Source organism: Rhyacophila brunnea, unplaced genomic scaffold (genome assembly GCF_057557595.1).
Source record: "Rhyacophila brunnea isolate RB1 unplaced genomic scaffold, BYU_Rbru_1.0 scaffold_15, whole genome shotgun sequence".
Taxonomy (NCBI): Eukaryota; Metazoa; Arthropoda; class Insecta; order Trichoptera; family Rhyacophilidae; genus Rhyacophila; species Rhyacophila brunnea.
Window position 1 is genome coordinate 35391279 of NW_028232806.1, and position 15379 is coordinate 35406657.

The following is a 15379-nucleotide window of genomic DNA, read 5'->3' on the forward strand; positions in this document are numbered from 1 at the left end:
TTTTGCAAATCATAATGGCGGCGCTTTTAGCAGTGGACTGTATAATTTTAAGGATGATGAGGATTCCGGATCTAGGGGTGAGGGCAATTTAACAGGAAGCCAGACACTGACCATTTATTATGTTGACGATGGCTCCGTAGTCTGGTTGCACTGTCACTCGCGCGGTATTGTTTTATTGGGTTACCCGGTGCGCGGCACTTGACGGTACACTGTTTATGGATGGTAATGAGGTTGATGAATGATGATGATTGGTGATATGAATGATGTGAGCCGGTTCACGGCTTGGCAGGTATTCAGAAGTATCGCTTCTACGACTGTCATACTATATCAAGTTGACCTGGCCGTGGCCCACGAACAACTGCTGAATCAGTCTGTATAACGCACTCGTTTATTTGCTTGAGCTGACTACGCGCAACGGCTGTCTTGAAGTCACTCTTTTTGAGTCACGTTGTGGATAGGAAACGACGGCAAAGTTTAACACCTTGCGCACGTCCGCTTGCTGCCTATTACTTGAGCTAACTCCATGTTATTTGCATCACTGTCTATAATGACCCGTAATTGCTAATTTTCTGGTCCTGTGACAATAATACTGGGATTTGAGGGAGGTGGGAAGTAAGGATTACGGCCATCACAATTTGGCGCAACCACATAATAATATTAAATAATTGCAAATTCCTACTACAGCATCGACGCACGGTTTGCAATAGTCGCAATCAGATAGCAGCTAAAGCGAGCGATGCGCTGATGAAAGGAGCCGACAATTAATGATGATATTCAAAGAGACAGGCAGATGTCTACGCCGCTACGCCGCACTGCTACGGCTCTACAATACTGCGCCTCTACGCGACTCTTAACTTTACTTGAAACTCCTCCACCATTATACACAAAGAAAAATATATACTAGACAGGCTACTGCGGAATTTATAAATTTTTCTACATCAATATTTCATTACTTAACAGTGTTTAACGGCCCACATGCTCAGCGTAGGTCAAAATGGAGCTTTTATGGTATTTTCAGAGCATAACCCTGGACATTCCTTAAACGTTGTAGATAATCTATTTATATAATTTTGAAGCCTTATTATCCTTTATATTTATTTTAAGCAGTTAATGACTGCATAAAGTATTTTTATTACATAAAATAGTATTCTTTTAAACTTATCGCTCTAATGTTTTAGAATATAGTCATATTTCAGTACATAAATGTGCAGTGGTGTTAAGATTTTTTGTATTTAATAATTTTTAAACGCATTTACAAAACCATTAGTAAAATTAATGTTAACATTATATTGTGACATATTTACGATAAAAAATTATATTTTATAATCTTTTTGATCAAAAAAACGAATTAGGCATTTTATTATTCAAAAATGGGCACGATTAACACATTTGAAGATAATTCTAAAGATACTGATTATAAGCTATATATGTAAACATGATCTTACTCCCTACTTCATTTATCGTTTGTCAATTTATGGCTACGGCCGTATGTTGTAGCTTAGCCACTAGGAAATGTCAATAGAAATGGCGTATTTCGAACTTATATTGTATTAGAACATTCGTAATTAATCAAAATGTGGTAAAGGTCTGAAAATTTCCGTATTTGTTTCATAATCAATGATTTCACAATCCGCTATGCATCTTGCGGAATATCTCTCCACGCTTGCCTGAAATGTGGTGTAATTATCCAGTTTTGAAGACGCAGTATGATAACGTAAATAACAAATCTCAACTTGTCTCTTCCAATTTTATCCAACTTCATACATCACATCCTTGCGACATAACTCGCATATCGTAAGCATCTCACCTTGAAAAAATTGCCAAATTCCTGGCTACATAAACAGGCGGTAGACTTTAAAGTTTTACCTCGTTTTACAAACGTAATTTTCTTGTAAGTATCCATACTCATACAATTTAACTGACCAACCTATAAATCTATGAAATCATATATTCGGTAGCCATTTTGATTAGTATAGTTGAATTGGTAACTATAGAAACAGATTTTTTTCCCTTTAGCAGTACTGAACTAGGATATCATAAATAAACGGCGGCTTTTGTAGACATTTTATTCAACTGTACGTATGTTGTACTGTCGTTTTCTTATGAGTGTTCACATATTCTAATTAACAATGGTTAATACCATTCTATAGGACCAGCCTACTTAGTTATTTTTTAAATGAATTTTACTGCATTTAAAAAATGCGGCATCATACTACGATTGAGAGGATCTCATATTAACTAAATCATTCGTCTTTCTTTGGTGCTTTAGTTGTCTTCATTTTATTTTTATTTTCATCTTTATCATACCTACATAATGTTGGTTGAATGGTAAAACTAGATTTTTAAGTTTGTTCAATCTCCAATTGGACATGATTTCTATGTTAGTTAATTTACGTCGTCATATGGCAATAAAAATAAAATCTTATAGATTTAAGGACCCACATGCTCAGCGTAGGTGAAAATTGAGCTTTTATGGTATTTTCAGAGCATAACCCTGGACATTCCTTAAACGTTGTAGATATTCTATTTATATAGTTTTGATGCCTTATTATCCTTTATATTAAATTATAAACATTTGATGACTGCATAAAGTATTTTCATTACATAAAATAGTATTCTTTTAAACCTCTCGCTCTAATGTTTTAGAATATAGTAATATTTCAGTACATCCATGTGCAGTGGTGTTAAGATTTTTTAGATTTATTAATTTTTAAACGCATTTATAAAACCATTAGTAAAATTAATGTTAATATTGTAAAGTGACATATTTACGATAAAAAAATTATTTTGACATGAATTAGGCATTTTATTATTAAAAAATGGGCATGATTAACACATTTGAAGATAATTCTAAAGATACTGATTATAAGCTATGTCTTTGACCATTCAAATGTGATAAATACTGATACCTACGAATAATGTTTGCTTTATAATATTTATTGACATAAGAATAATGTAGTATTATTTTGAAATACGCCATTTTTATTGGCATTTCCCAGTGGCTAAGCTACAACATACGGCCTTAGCCATAAATTGACAAACAACAAATGAAGTAGGGAACATTTACCGTTTTAAAAAAAAATCGGTTAGGTAGTCCTTCCTGTGAGTTTTTGTTGGTTGATACCTTAATTGGTACAACCTTCCACATAATGTTAAAGATTTTTATTCGAATCCTACTTGGTCCAAAAATAAACCTAAAGATTTATCTAATACTAAATATTATTGAGGTGATTCAAAATTATGTATTTATAAACTTATTAATTAGGAGGAATATTCCCCTTAAAGAGTTATTTCATACACACAACATCCCCTAACGAAAAGCTCGATATCTTGTTTACAGAATGCACATTGGGTTATACTACATCTACATAATTTGTGAATTTAATTTGAAATGCAAGCTGCAATAAGCTGAATCTACACCAGTGGCGAAGAAACGTTTTTAAAAATATATTTTAAGTACTCGTACGTATACGTATTTAACGTATGCTACGAATAAAACAGATGTAAATTCTAATGGATTTAAGTTTTGGACAATTCCATTGAGTCGTTTTTTGCTACCCGTGTTTCGCCTTTCGGCATCTTCAGGCACTACGTGCACTCACACAAAAGGTAAATACACACTGACAACGAATACAATAATCAATCTAACTTATATAATAAATAAATACAATAAAGTAAGAAAAAAAAAACTTTATCACCCACCTACCTATTAAGTCAACAAATTATTAATAATTGAAGTGTTTGTAAAAAACCCCTATCACTAATAATACGACCAATAGGCGTATACATCGTCAAACCCTAATAATATATCATTAAATAATAATCAATAAACACTAAATTCAAGAGGTCTAAAATCGTCAATACTAGGAATTTAATGAAGTTAACTAATGAGATATTGTCAATAATACATATCAGTCTTTTAAAAGTTATATTAGACAAATATTCTTACATGCTAGTATTTTTTTACAACAAATCCACAGATAAGCACCCATCCATACCCAAATACACACACTATAATATATACACATATATACATACATACATTTTTTTTTATTTATTTATTTATTTATTCAATTTATTTATTTTTTTTACACATTGTGTACATTACAAATTATAAGTTTAAGACGTTCACAACATGACATTTAGAAACAAAGAAATATTATTAAAACAGTTTTATGTACAGTATAAATATGTAAATACAAAAAATATTAAGTATATAGGTACAAGGAAGTACACCGGATGAGTTAAGCAGACCCTATTTTAAGAATTTAAAAAACAACGTCCACCTAAATTCACCCTCACGTAAGTGGAATATATCAATATCCGAAGCGATTTCATTAAACATGGTTATTGCCCTCCCAATTGGCATTACTAATGGCAGGTTAGTTCTGCACCGTGTGAGAACAAACAACGGATGCCCTCTATTCCTAAGGTAATTATCAGAGACACACAAGCCAACACCACCAAGAATGGCAGAGTTCACATTTACGCCGCGTATAAGTCTGAAAAAATATGTAGCTAAATAAAGATCACTTCTGAATTTTAAGCTACAGTATGTAAGCATCCCTAAGAGAAAATCAGTCGGATAGAGCCACGGATAATATCCATACAGCCGAAAGTAAAGAAGTGTTAAAAATTTCTTTTTGACTCTCTCCACCATAAGGCCGTACTTCAACTGATGCAGGGCCCAAACGACAGACCCACTCTCAAGTCTGCTTCTAACTAAGGAGTTATAGAGAATTTTTAGTACCGTAACATCCGAAAAGACCCGGGAAGTACGCAAGACAAAGCCCAACATCTTTAGCGCCTTTTTACAAATGGTATCTATATGACCACTAAACGTCAGTTTACCGTCAAACGTAATTCCAAGATCTCTTACAGATGATATTCGCGAGAGAACTCTGCCATGCATCGAGTACTGGAAAAACAATACTCGTGAGGCTTTAGTAAACGATAAAACATTGCATTTATCAATATTGAAGTCCAGTTTGTTACGCCTGCCTCAATCTAATATATTATCTATATCAAGTTGGAGTTGACGACAATCGTCCAAGGTGACAACTTCCATGAAGAGTTTCAAGTCGTCAGCAAACAACAAAAACATAGCATTTTTAATTACCAATGCTATGTCATTTATGAAAATCGTGAACGGCCCTAAGTTTGAGCCCTGGGGGACACCAGAAAATGTATAAAAGGTCTGTGACTGATAAAGACCGTACGAAACGTATTGTTGACGGTTCCTAAAATAACTCCCGAATAGCTTCAAAAATCGATCCGACAATCCAATAAGTTGGAGTTTTTCCATTAGAATATCGTGATCGACTCTGTCAAATGCCTTCTAGAAATCATTGTAAGAACAGTCAACCTGGCTGCCTCTATCTAGTACTGACGACACATAATCAGTGAATACCATCAGGTTGGTTTCCGTTGATCGGCCTGCTCTAAATCCATGCTGTTCATTCATTATAAATGACTCAATTTTTGGAGAAATCATGCTGTGCATGATCATCTCCAGAAATTTTGCTGGTGCAGAGAGAACAGCTACCGGCCTGTAGTTTTCTACTGACGACTCTGTATTACTCTTAAATACGTATACAAACATACATACCCATATACATACCTATTATACACAACATAATACACGCAAATACATACATATAATTATATTAATTTATTATATACCTTAGAATTAAGTATATCAGTGTGTATTTATCTTTTGATGAGTGCACACAGTGCCTGAAGATGTCGAAAGGCGAAACCCTGGTCGCAAAAAACGACTCAAATAAAATAGTACAAAACTTAAATCCATTAGAATTTAAAGTCAAATTCTATCAAGTACCTTCGATCGATAGTATTAATATTAAAACAGGTGAATTAGTTTTTATTTATGGATATTTTGAATCAACGCAATAACTGCCTCTACCCATAATAGTATGCAATTATTATCGATTGTCAATTGTATAAAATCGTGCAGAATTCAGATTTAAATGTCATTAAAGTTAGCTGACAAATTATGAAAGCTGACAATCAATGTATGTACAATATGTAAAGCGGAATTTCAGACGCATATTATGGGAAACCAAATAATTTCGAATTAATCAACATATCGATTACTGCACAGATATTGTTTCCATTTTAATACAATTTTAGAAAATTGAATTTGAAATATTTTAATCGAAATCAAAAGCGATGTGTGTATTTTCATTCGATAATTAATATCTACTCAACCTCTTTATAAGCCGTGTTTGTATTAACATATTTTTGTTTTTAAAATAAATGACTGTTAATTACTTGCACAACCTATTAGGGTCATCCTCTGGGTCATCAGTTGTCAAAAAAACAACATCCAACTCGAGACCCACGACTTTTTGAGTCACCACGTTAATGCTAGGCCATCAATTGTCATTATTACAGTGATACAATATGTTTACTCATTATTAAAGTATGATACAAACAGGCGGTTTGAAATTTCGATAAATACTGGACTTATAATGTATGTGCACTAGCCCATCGGAATATAACTAAGTTCCCACAGCAGCGCTCGAAATGGAAAAGTTTACGAACCGGAGCGCTCGAAAATTTCCTGAGGATATTGGTTATCAAATTTTATGGGTATTTTATAAACATAAATGTACTAGATTTTTTGTTATCTAGCTCAGACGGTCAAAATATTTTAACCACGAGACGGAGCGATAACTTTACAGATTCCACGAACCGGAACGGCGCTCCGGTGCGCTCCGGTCTATTTCGAGCCCTGTCCCACAGTGTTATCATGTCTTTTGCAAGTTCAGTATTTTTACTGATACACAGGCAGAAAAAAGACAAATCAATTTTCTTCGAATAAACTGTTATGTTTATTACAGAATATCTAGAATCTAGATTATCTGTGGTTAATATCTTGATTCAAAATGACAAAAGATTGTTTTAAAATTTCATCAAATTTTAAACATTTACCTAGTTGTTGTATATTTTTAGAAAATTGTATTGTGCTTAATGAGTGTGTCGGTAGCTTAAACAGTAAAGCACAGCGCGCGATGATTACGAGTTAAAATTTCTGTGCAATTATTTTTCATTTATTTTGGAATAAATGTATTTCTGAAGCATTAAGAAAAATTGTGTATTTTCAATAAACTGTGCTACAATCTTCAATTTTATAATACAAATCAATACAAGTAAATGATATTATCATGCATAGTATGTACGTTAAACCTAAAATTTGGATTTTTTGTATCCTTGATTCCTATGGTTACCCCATTGTTAATACTTTGGTTAAAATTACAAAAAATGGTCGCCAATATGAAATAAATTTAAAATATTACTTTAGTTGCGTACTGTTGGGAAATTAATTTCATTCTAATTAACTAGTACGTCTATGGCTTAACCGGTAAAGTACAGCGCCTGAAATGCGATGGTTATGGGTTCAAAACAATGACATTAATATGGACGAATCATCTGGAAAAGAAAATGACACTCACTTTATTGTCGGGTCTGCCGAATGGCATAATCTGTTCTAACGCCATTACAATAAAGGTGATATTGCTATAAATTCCTGATGCTTTTTGTTGGGTCTGCCGAATGGTTCGGTTCGAACGGGTTCGCTCAAATGAACATTGACATTAGAAACACTGCTCTAACGCCATTACAATAAAGGTCATATTGCTATAAATTCTCGATGCGTGATATCGCATAATGGAAATTGCGTGACGTCTACCAATACATGCGAATGCGCGAATTTACTTGCTAGCTACTGTATTGAGTGCGTCGTCCATTAATAATGTCATTGGTTCAAAATATCATTCGGTGCAAATAGTTATTATTTTTCTAATACGTGTTTCTGGTGTATTACTATAAATTACGTATATTCAATTAAGAATGCTACATTATTAAATCGTATAAATCATTCATTTCAATAAAATAATAGTTGTTTTTTAAATATTTTGTGGTTTACTAGTGAAGTGATTTGTAGAGTTTATAGACTTTAAACTAAGTTCGTTCACAAAGTACAACGTACAACATGAACGTTCATATCGGTTTAAATCTCATGAAGTTATACACATAAAATGACCGCCGTAACTCAGTTTTCGAGGCGTGCTTAACCCCCACCCGTGTCGCGACTCGCGAGAGTCTCGAGGGTCCGGCCAGCTTAGATTTTATTTAAGGAGGATCACATCAAAATTTTCGATTTTATAGATACATCTATTTAATTCCAATACGAACTTTCGAGGCATCTTTACTAGATGTCACTGTGTTTAAATTAATTATTTTTTTCTTATTAATTAGAATGAAGATTGGATGTTATATAAATTTATTATATTATGTAACGTATATATACCTATTAAATAATTTATTGACTGTCATCATATTAGTGTATTTATAATGTGCCATAACCTTAAAAACTAGTACCCTTATTTTTAGTCGTTTTTTCTAATTTGTCGCTTTCTCTTTGAAATAAAAATATATATTTTATTTTTCTTTGTATTTTGATAAATGGATTGATCGATTAAAATATGTTTAAAGCTTTAATTTTATCTTATATTTCCATGTCTATCCCCAACTGATTTCTCTAGAGTTAGACCAGGGGTAGTCAACCTGGTCCCTACCGCCCGCTTCTATGTATGCAAAGTAGGTATAAATAAAAAGATAGATTTATATTTAGTATTTTTTTTTAGAATTATTAATAACCATGTCTTTGTTTTTTCGTATAAGGTGGTTGTTAGTAATTTTGAACAATCACAAACACCCAGGCTTTGAGAAAAACACATAAATATTGTGTACTGACCGGGAATCGAACCCGGAACTCTCGGGTGGAAGGCAAGCGCCTTACGCACTGCACCACGAGACCCGCCTAACTACAGTAAGTTGTTTTATAAAGATTTATTCTGCCAAACTTAGCTAAAGTCTGACATAAAGTATTCGGTAAGTTATTATTATTATATGCTTTAACTTACTCACTTACCTACTATATAAATCGCCATTACTCTGGAACCAGTGGGCGGTTAGAAAACTTTACTATTAACTGATATACAAAAGTGGGCGGTATGTATAAAAAGGTTGACTACTCCTGGTCTAGACAGTGTTTCGCTATGATTATAAGCGATTCTAATGTAACTCGTGTATTAGACACCACTATCAAGCGGTTTGTGACATACTTTTCCAATCCGTAGGTATTCGTCAAAAAACGTTAAATTTATAGGTATTTCTAAATAAAATTTACATTATAGATACTTTCGTTTATATAATTATTAACACTTCATTTCACAACGGGTTCTACACCATGCTTCACTCTATAACTCCAAGCTACAACTATATACACAATCTACGAGTTTACAAATACAGTACTAGAATAAATTATTATTCCTTATGCACTTCTCGAAGACAATTGCATTGAATTCGTAACAGTGGCAGTTGATGAATGCAACAAGTTAGGAAACAGTCTTAGAACAATGAACAATTATTACTAAGTATGAACCTAATACAGTTGTTAGTGTAAAATTAAACCTTAATTGTGGTATCCATATTTTTAACTTTTTGTTCTCAGTTCCAGGACCACCACCAGGTATACACCCGAATGGTTGCAACAAAATACATGCTATAAACGCTATAAAAGTAGTATACCAATAAAAAATCGTACTCGGCAACGAATGGCATAAGCGATATTTTACTTTTTTTTAAACTGAGACTGCATTTAAAACCACAACCAGCTACTCGCATTATATAATACAAATCAGTTGTGCAGTTCTGAAACTGTCTATCTATGTAACCTCAGTTTGAGCAAAATGTTGGATAGTATAACACCACCCTAAAAAATACTAACTATAATAAAATTATAAATTACCAATCATTGACTTCGTGCATTTCAATAGTTAAAATTTTGTTTATATTCAGACTGACTTCATATATATAATCATAATCACCATGTACTTAAGTATCGCTTCACAAAATCAAATAAAATATAGATATATTATATAGGTCATTATCATCAGCCTGAAACTATCCACTGCTGCATAAAGCCCTCTCCAAGCTGATTCCATGTCTCTCGGCCCTGTGAGTTTCATTGCCACGTACTTCCGCATAACTTTATCATTTCATCGATCCAGTGGCCTCTAGGTCTACCTTGCGGACGTTTTGTACTTCTTGGATACCATTGGATGACTAAATTTGTCCAACGATTGTCCCTTCTTCGAGCTATGTGTCCAGCTCATTTTCATTTGAGATTTTTAACAAACTCTATTACATCGCAAACCCTTGTATGTTCCCTTATCTACTCATTCCACTTTTTGTCCTTTCTCGTTATGCCCAGCATGCACCTCTCCATCCCACGTTGTGTTACTCTTAGATATATAGGTATAATGTAATAAATAATGAGTAATTTGAATAAATCGTAATAAATATTGTTTTATAAACAAAATAATATATCAGGAATATGAATTCAATGGTCTATTCATACTTTTTTTTTTAATTATTAATAACCATGCCATAGCTTTTTCGTACAACGTGGTTGCTAGTAATTTTGAACAATCACGATCACCCAGGCTTTGAGAAAGTTGCATAAATATATTGTGTCCTCAGTGGGAATCTAACGCAGAGCTTCTGGATGGAACGCCAGCGCCTTTCGCACTGCACAAAGAGAACCGCCTTATATTTATGTATACTTGTAAATGAGAACTTTTATGAAATATTTGATTACAAATTAAGCACGCGAGAAGGTCGCCAAGTCAAGATGCGTCCAGTGCAGACAGAAAAATCAAAAGAAAGCTTTTAGCGGCCCATAAACTGCGGCGGCTCTGCTCATTTCCACATTAATTTATTTATAACGAGATCATTAATTTAAACCTCTATTGACACAATCACTAAACAATGCAATTTTGTTTTCAGATACGTTTTCGGAAATGGAACTCTACTATTCCCGGCGTTCGATTGGTCGGAGTACAGGCGGGAAATTCACTCGGCGACCTATCACTGTGCCGTAGCCACCAACATGGCGACCGGATATCAACCCATCCGCTACATCAACGTCAAAGCTGGTAAATTATAATTATTCGTTTATTAATTAAAACCGTCCAATTAGCGCAATAATATTACAGTCGATCCAATTATACATAACATAATATCATTATTTTTCTTAAATAGAAAGCTTCACTGAAACGCTCTTTTCGGATATCATAGCGTCAAATGAATAACATAAAACAAACAATATATTGTTAAACACCTCATAAATATGCACAAAAATGACGATTGATTTTCGATTTATTTCGTAAGTCTCTGTATAACATTGATCTACCTAAACAATAGATAATAAATACTTCATTATCGCTGAATGTTAATAATTCTTCCGATGTGATGACTATGTATGTTGTAAATATAACAGTCTTATGAGACATGTTACATACGAGGTTTCTGAAATTTCCTATGATATAGAATAATATCGATACACCAGTTCAATAGGGGAACAACTCATAAAACCTTGTTCCGAGATAATGGCGTTTAAATTTTTTGCAGTAATTCTTATTTTAATTTTAAAACCTTGATTTCGATGAAAGTGTATGTTTTTTGTATTTGATTTAGTGGAATTCATCAATGTAAAATGAAATTGTACATTTTAATAACGAATTAACAAATAAATTTGATTATATAATGGAATTACTGATTAATCTTAGAAAGGATTATTTGATTTTATGACACATTGAAGAATTTTTTAATTATTTTTTTTGGTGAATTATAAAGAGAAGACTAGTATGCTGTCCATCGATCGACAAATATTAAAAACTCGTAGGTCTCATGGTTTCAAACATGGAATTAAAACCTCGTATTTCACAACCAGTCGTCGATACATGGATTCATCGATTAGACAAGTGTTTAAAATATTGTTGGTATTACATTTTTTCCTTCCTCTCAACATTCTTCTCAAACAGACTTACGAGGTTTTAATAGTAAGGTGACGATATGTTATTACTCTTATGGCATTTGAAATTATTTAACTACCGCATAAATCATGGTTTAGTTGGTAAACTATAAAAATATTAACATTGCTCAGTTACAGTTCTGATTTTCTTGCTCACAGAATGGCTGCCAGTTTTTATGCCCATTGTGGTTACTTACTCGCAGTTATAAATGGTTTTACACAAATTTTACAGGATTTTCTAATTAAATAATAATGTTTTAGTATAACATTATTGAATATACATAATTTGAAAACATCTCATACATATTATACACACTAGAAAAAATCGTTTATGTAGAAAAAAATAAGTAACGACTTATCGATCTCTCGAGAATCGCATTATCTGAATAATAATTTCTCGATAATCGATATTACCATTTTATGATTACTTCTCAAGAATTTTTGAGAAGAGATCTCTCGATCACAACCTCTATGCACATATAATGATGACAATATTTATTATACAAATTATTTAACAAAATGAAGTAACTAACATCACATTGTGTCAATCATGCTTACGTTTGCTTAAAGATAGCAAAAAATATAAGCAAATCCCTTGCCTTTTAAAAACTTGCTGTCAACTTTGTTATTGTTTATATTATGAAAGCACTCTCTACCATTACCAATAAATTACTGATGTATTTTAAAGCAATAAAATAAAATATTATTTCATGCTTGTCTGTTTGATGTTGTACGTAAAGGTTTTTATCTTTAGTATTTATGTTTGCCATGATTTCTTACAAGCCTTGATAAAAGAAATACATATTTTTATATAAATTTGTTCTATAAACGTTCTAAGAAACAATAATCATTTTCGATACAATAAACTCGAGACTTGTGTTGCTTTGTTATCGTGTTCTTTATTATTCTAAAATAATATCAAATTCGGAATCAAAGCGATTTCCTTGAAAGATTAATGAAAAGCGAAGACCAATATTGTCTTTAGGAATAACAAGATCAGACCCCGACTATACCCAAAACAAACTTCTAGATCCTAACTCATTTCTAGTGTTTGTTTTCTTTCCCCTTTGTGACGAATTGAATGAATAAACTGAAGAACGTCTTGTTACTCCAGTTAGAGTCCGTTGAAACTGAATATTTTGGTCAGTTTAATATATCCCTTCACGTTTACTAAGATACCCCAATTTAGTTAGACGACAAACGAATTAGATACAAGTAAATTACTTAGTTTTAAAAAAAATTAGTTAAGACCAGTTTTCACATCACCTTTGTGGTGGTCAACAACCCCAGACCTTGTCATCGCGATAATCAGTGAGTTACATAAGTATTGCATAATCGCCTCATATACGGTCAGCACATTCTGCAAGCGTGACTTACTTCGATGACAGTTGACAACCCCAGGCCTGATTAGCAAAATGCCGCAAAGTTGCAACGGTGCGATGTATATTGCCCAATGGTAGGGATTCCAATCCCGGGATCCCGAGCTATTTTTGATACCTATGAATCCCGGGATTGATAAACATAATCCCGGGATTTAGGGATTGATTTGTTTTATCAATTTTTATGGAAAATAAAATGAAAACGAAAATATAACAAAAAAATACTTTTAATAAAGAATAACTACATTATAAATAAACTGAGTATGAATGAAGTTTGATTTATACCCATGTGTTGGTCGCCGATTCATTTTATTTTTTCACATAAATTATTAAAAATGAAAAAGATTGGAAAAAAACAATGCTTCGCACTTTTAACAAAGTAATTCCGCCATGTTATCATACTTTTACGGCAGTTTCATATTTGGCTGACTAATTAGATTTATGAAGCGAAAAGGCCATAAGTACACCATGATTATTTGCTTTATTATTTTAAATCTCTCTAATCCATTCATTATGTCTTTACTATCAGAAACAGCAATCTCATATTAAATTCACATTTTTATTTATATAACAATATTATTTACTCCATTAAACTTGTGTATTTCCAAGATTGAAAGTATACAATATTAAAATAAATGTCTTAAATAGTATAAATTATACTAGATCTATTTTTGACCAATTTCCTTAATGTTATTTGTAAATATAAAAATTTTATATTAACAATGGAAAAAAATGCCAATCCCGGGACCACTCCCGGGATCCCGGGATTGTCAACTTGTAATCCCGAAATCCCGGGATCAGAATTTTGGCTCGGGATTGGATTCCCTACCCAATAGTGACTTACATCAATAATTATTCTGTTTCTATTTTTTTGGAGTCTCGTGGTTGTGTGACGAGAGACCGCTGTGTTTGGGGATGACCACGAGGTATAGATGGATAGTCGTCAGGAGGAGAGATGAGAAGTCAATATTTGGTGGTGGTTGCTCCGATGGATGCAGGAGCGAATTTTATTTGCATCGTAAACAGTTGGTACAAGCGTATGTTACAATACTTATGATATTGTCCCGTGGTCCGAACTCGTGGAACAGGAACGACTTACACGAAGCTTAATAATCGGACGGAGATTATGCTTGATACTAATACGTATTTAGACTGAGCGACTAATCAACTATGACCTGCTAATTATATGCATGAGTATTCGTTAAATTGCGAGTCATTGCTGATGAAATTTGCAATTGAGATATCTGCTGGCCTCTGCTAGGGATTGCAATACCAGTATTTCAAAACTGGTATTACAGTCTTTATCAATACCGAAATACCGGTTTTAAAAATCCAAAATACCGGAACTTTCGGTATTAAGAAAGCACACTCGTTTACGTTTTTGAAAATGAATTATAAGTTACGTGCTGCTAAAATGCAAATATATTGAGTGAATCCAGCAGAGGTGAAAATAATAAAACATATTTCATCAAATATATTTTATATAAGTAAGTAATTGTCGCGATGAATTATCATAATATTATTTCGAAATAGAAAACATCCGTGACAAAAATGGTCAATTATTTCATAATTATTGATGACTGTAGAAGCGTTGAATTTAAGAAGCTTTTCCTGCAGCCGGACTTATTTGCACTTGATAAACTTTTGAGAGGCTAGTTCATTAAGTGTAAATAAGCACGGCTGCAGGAAAAGTTTCTTCAATTCAACACTTGTACAATCATCAATAATGTTATTATAGAATAATTGAAGGTTTGTCACAGATGTTTTTATTGCGAAATAATATTAGTATGTTAATTTATTGAGACAATTTTATAAATGGGTATATTTAATGAATTGTGTTTTATTGTTATTTCAGCTATGTTGGATTCAGTCAACATTTTGCATTTTATCAGCATATAAGTTATACACACAATCGAATAGGAAATACAGTACAAACTAATGAAGAAATAACATTAAATTCATCCTCAAAAACGTAAAAGAGTGTGGTTTCTTAATACCGAAAATTTCGGTATTTTGGATTTTTAAAACCGGTATTTTGATATTGATAAATACTGAAATACCGGTTTTCAAATACTTATATTGCAATCCCTAGAACCAC

General features: G+C 32.7%; 1 protein-coding gene across 1 annotated transcript in view; it reads left to right on the forward strand.

Annotated features, from left to right (window-relative positions):
• The window catches only part of LOC147075270 (uncharacterized), a 394301-nt gene extending 383121 nt beyond the window's left edge, over positions 1–11180 (forward strand). The window contains exons 4-5 of the mRNA XM_085942914.1: positions 10876–11024; positions 11131–11180. Coding sequence (XP_085799040.1) covers positions 10876–11024; positions 11131–11180 — 199 coding nt within the window. The remainder of the gene's footprint in view (positions 1–10875; positions 11025–11130) is intronic.
• Positions 11181–15379: the final 4199 nt, after the last annotated feature.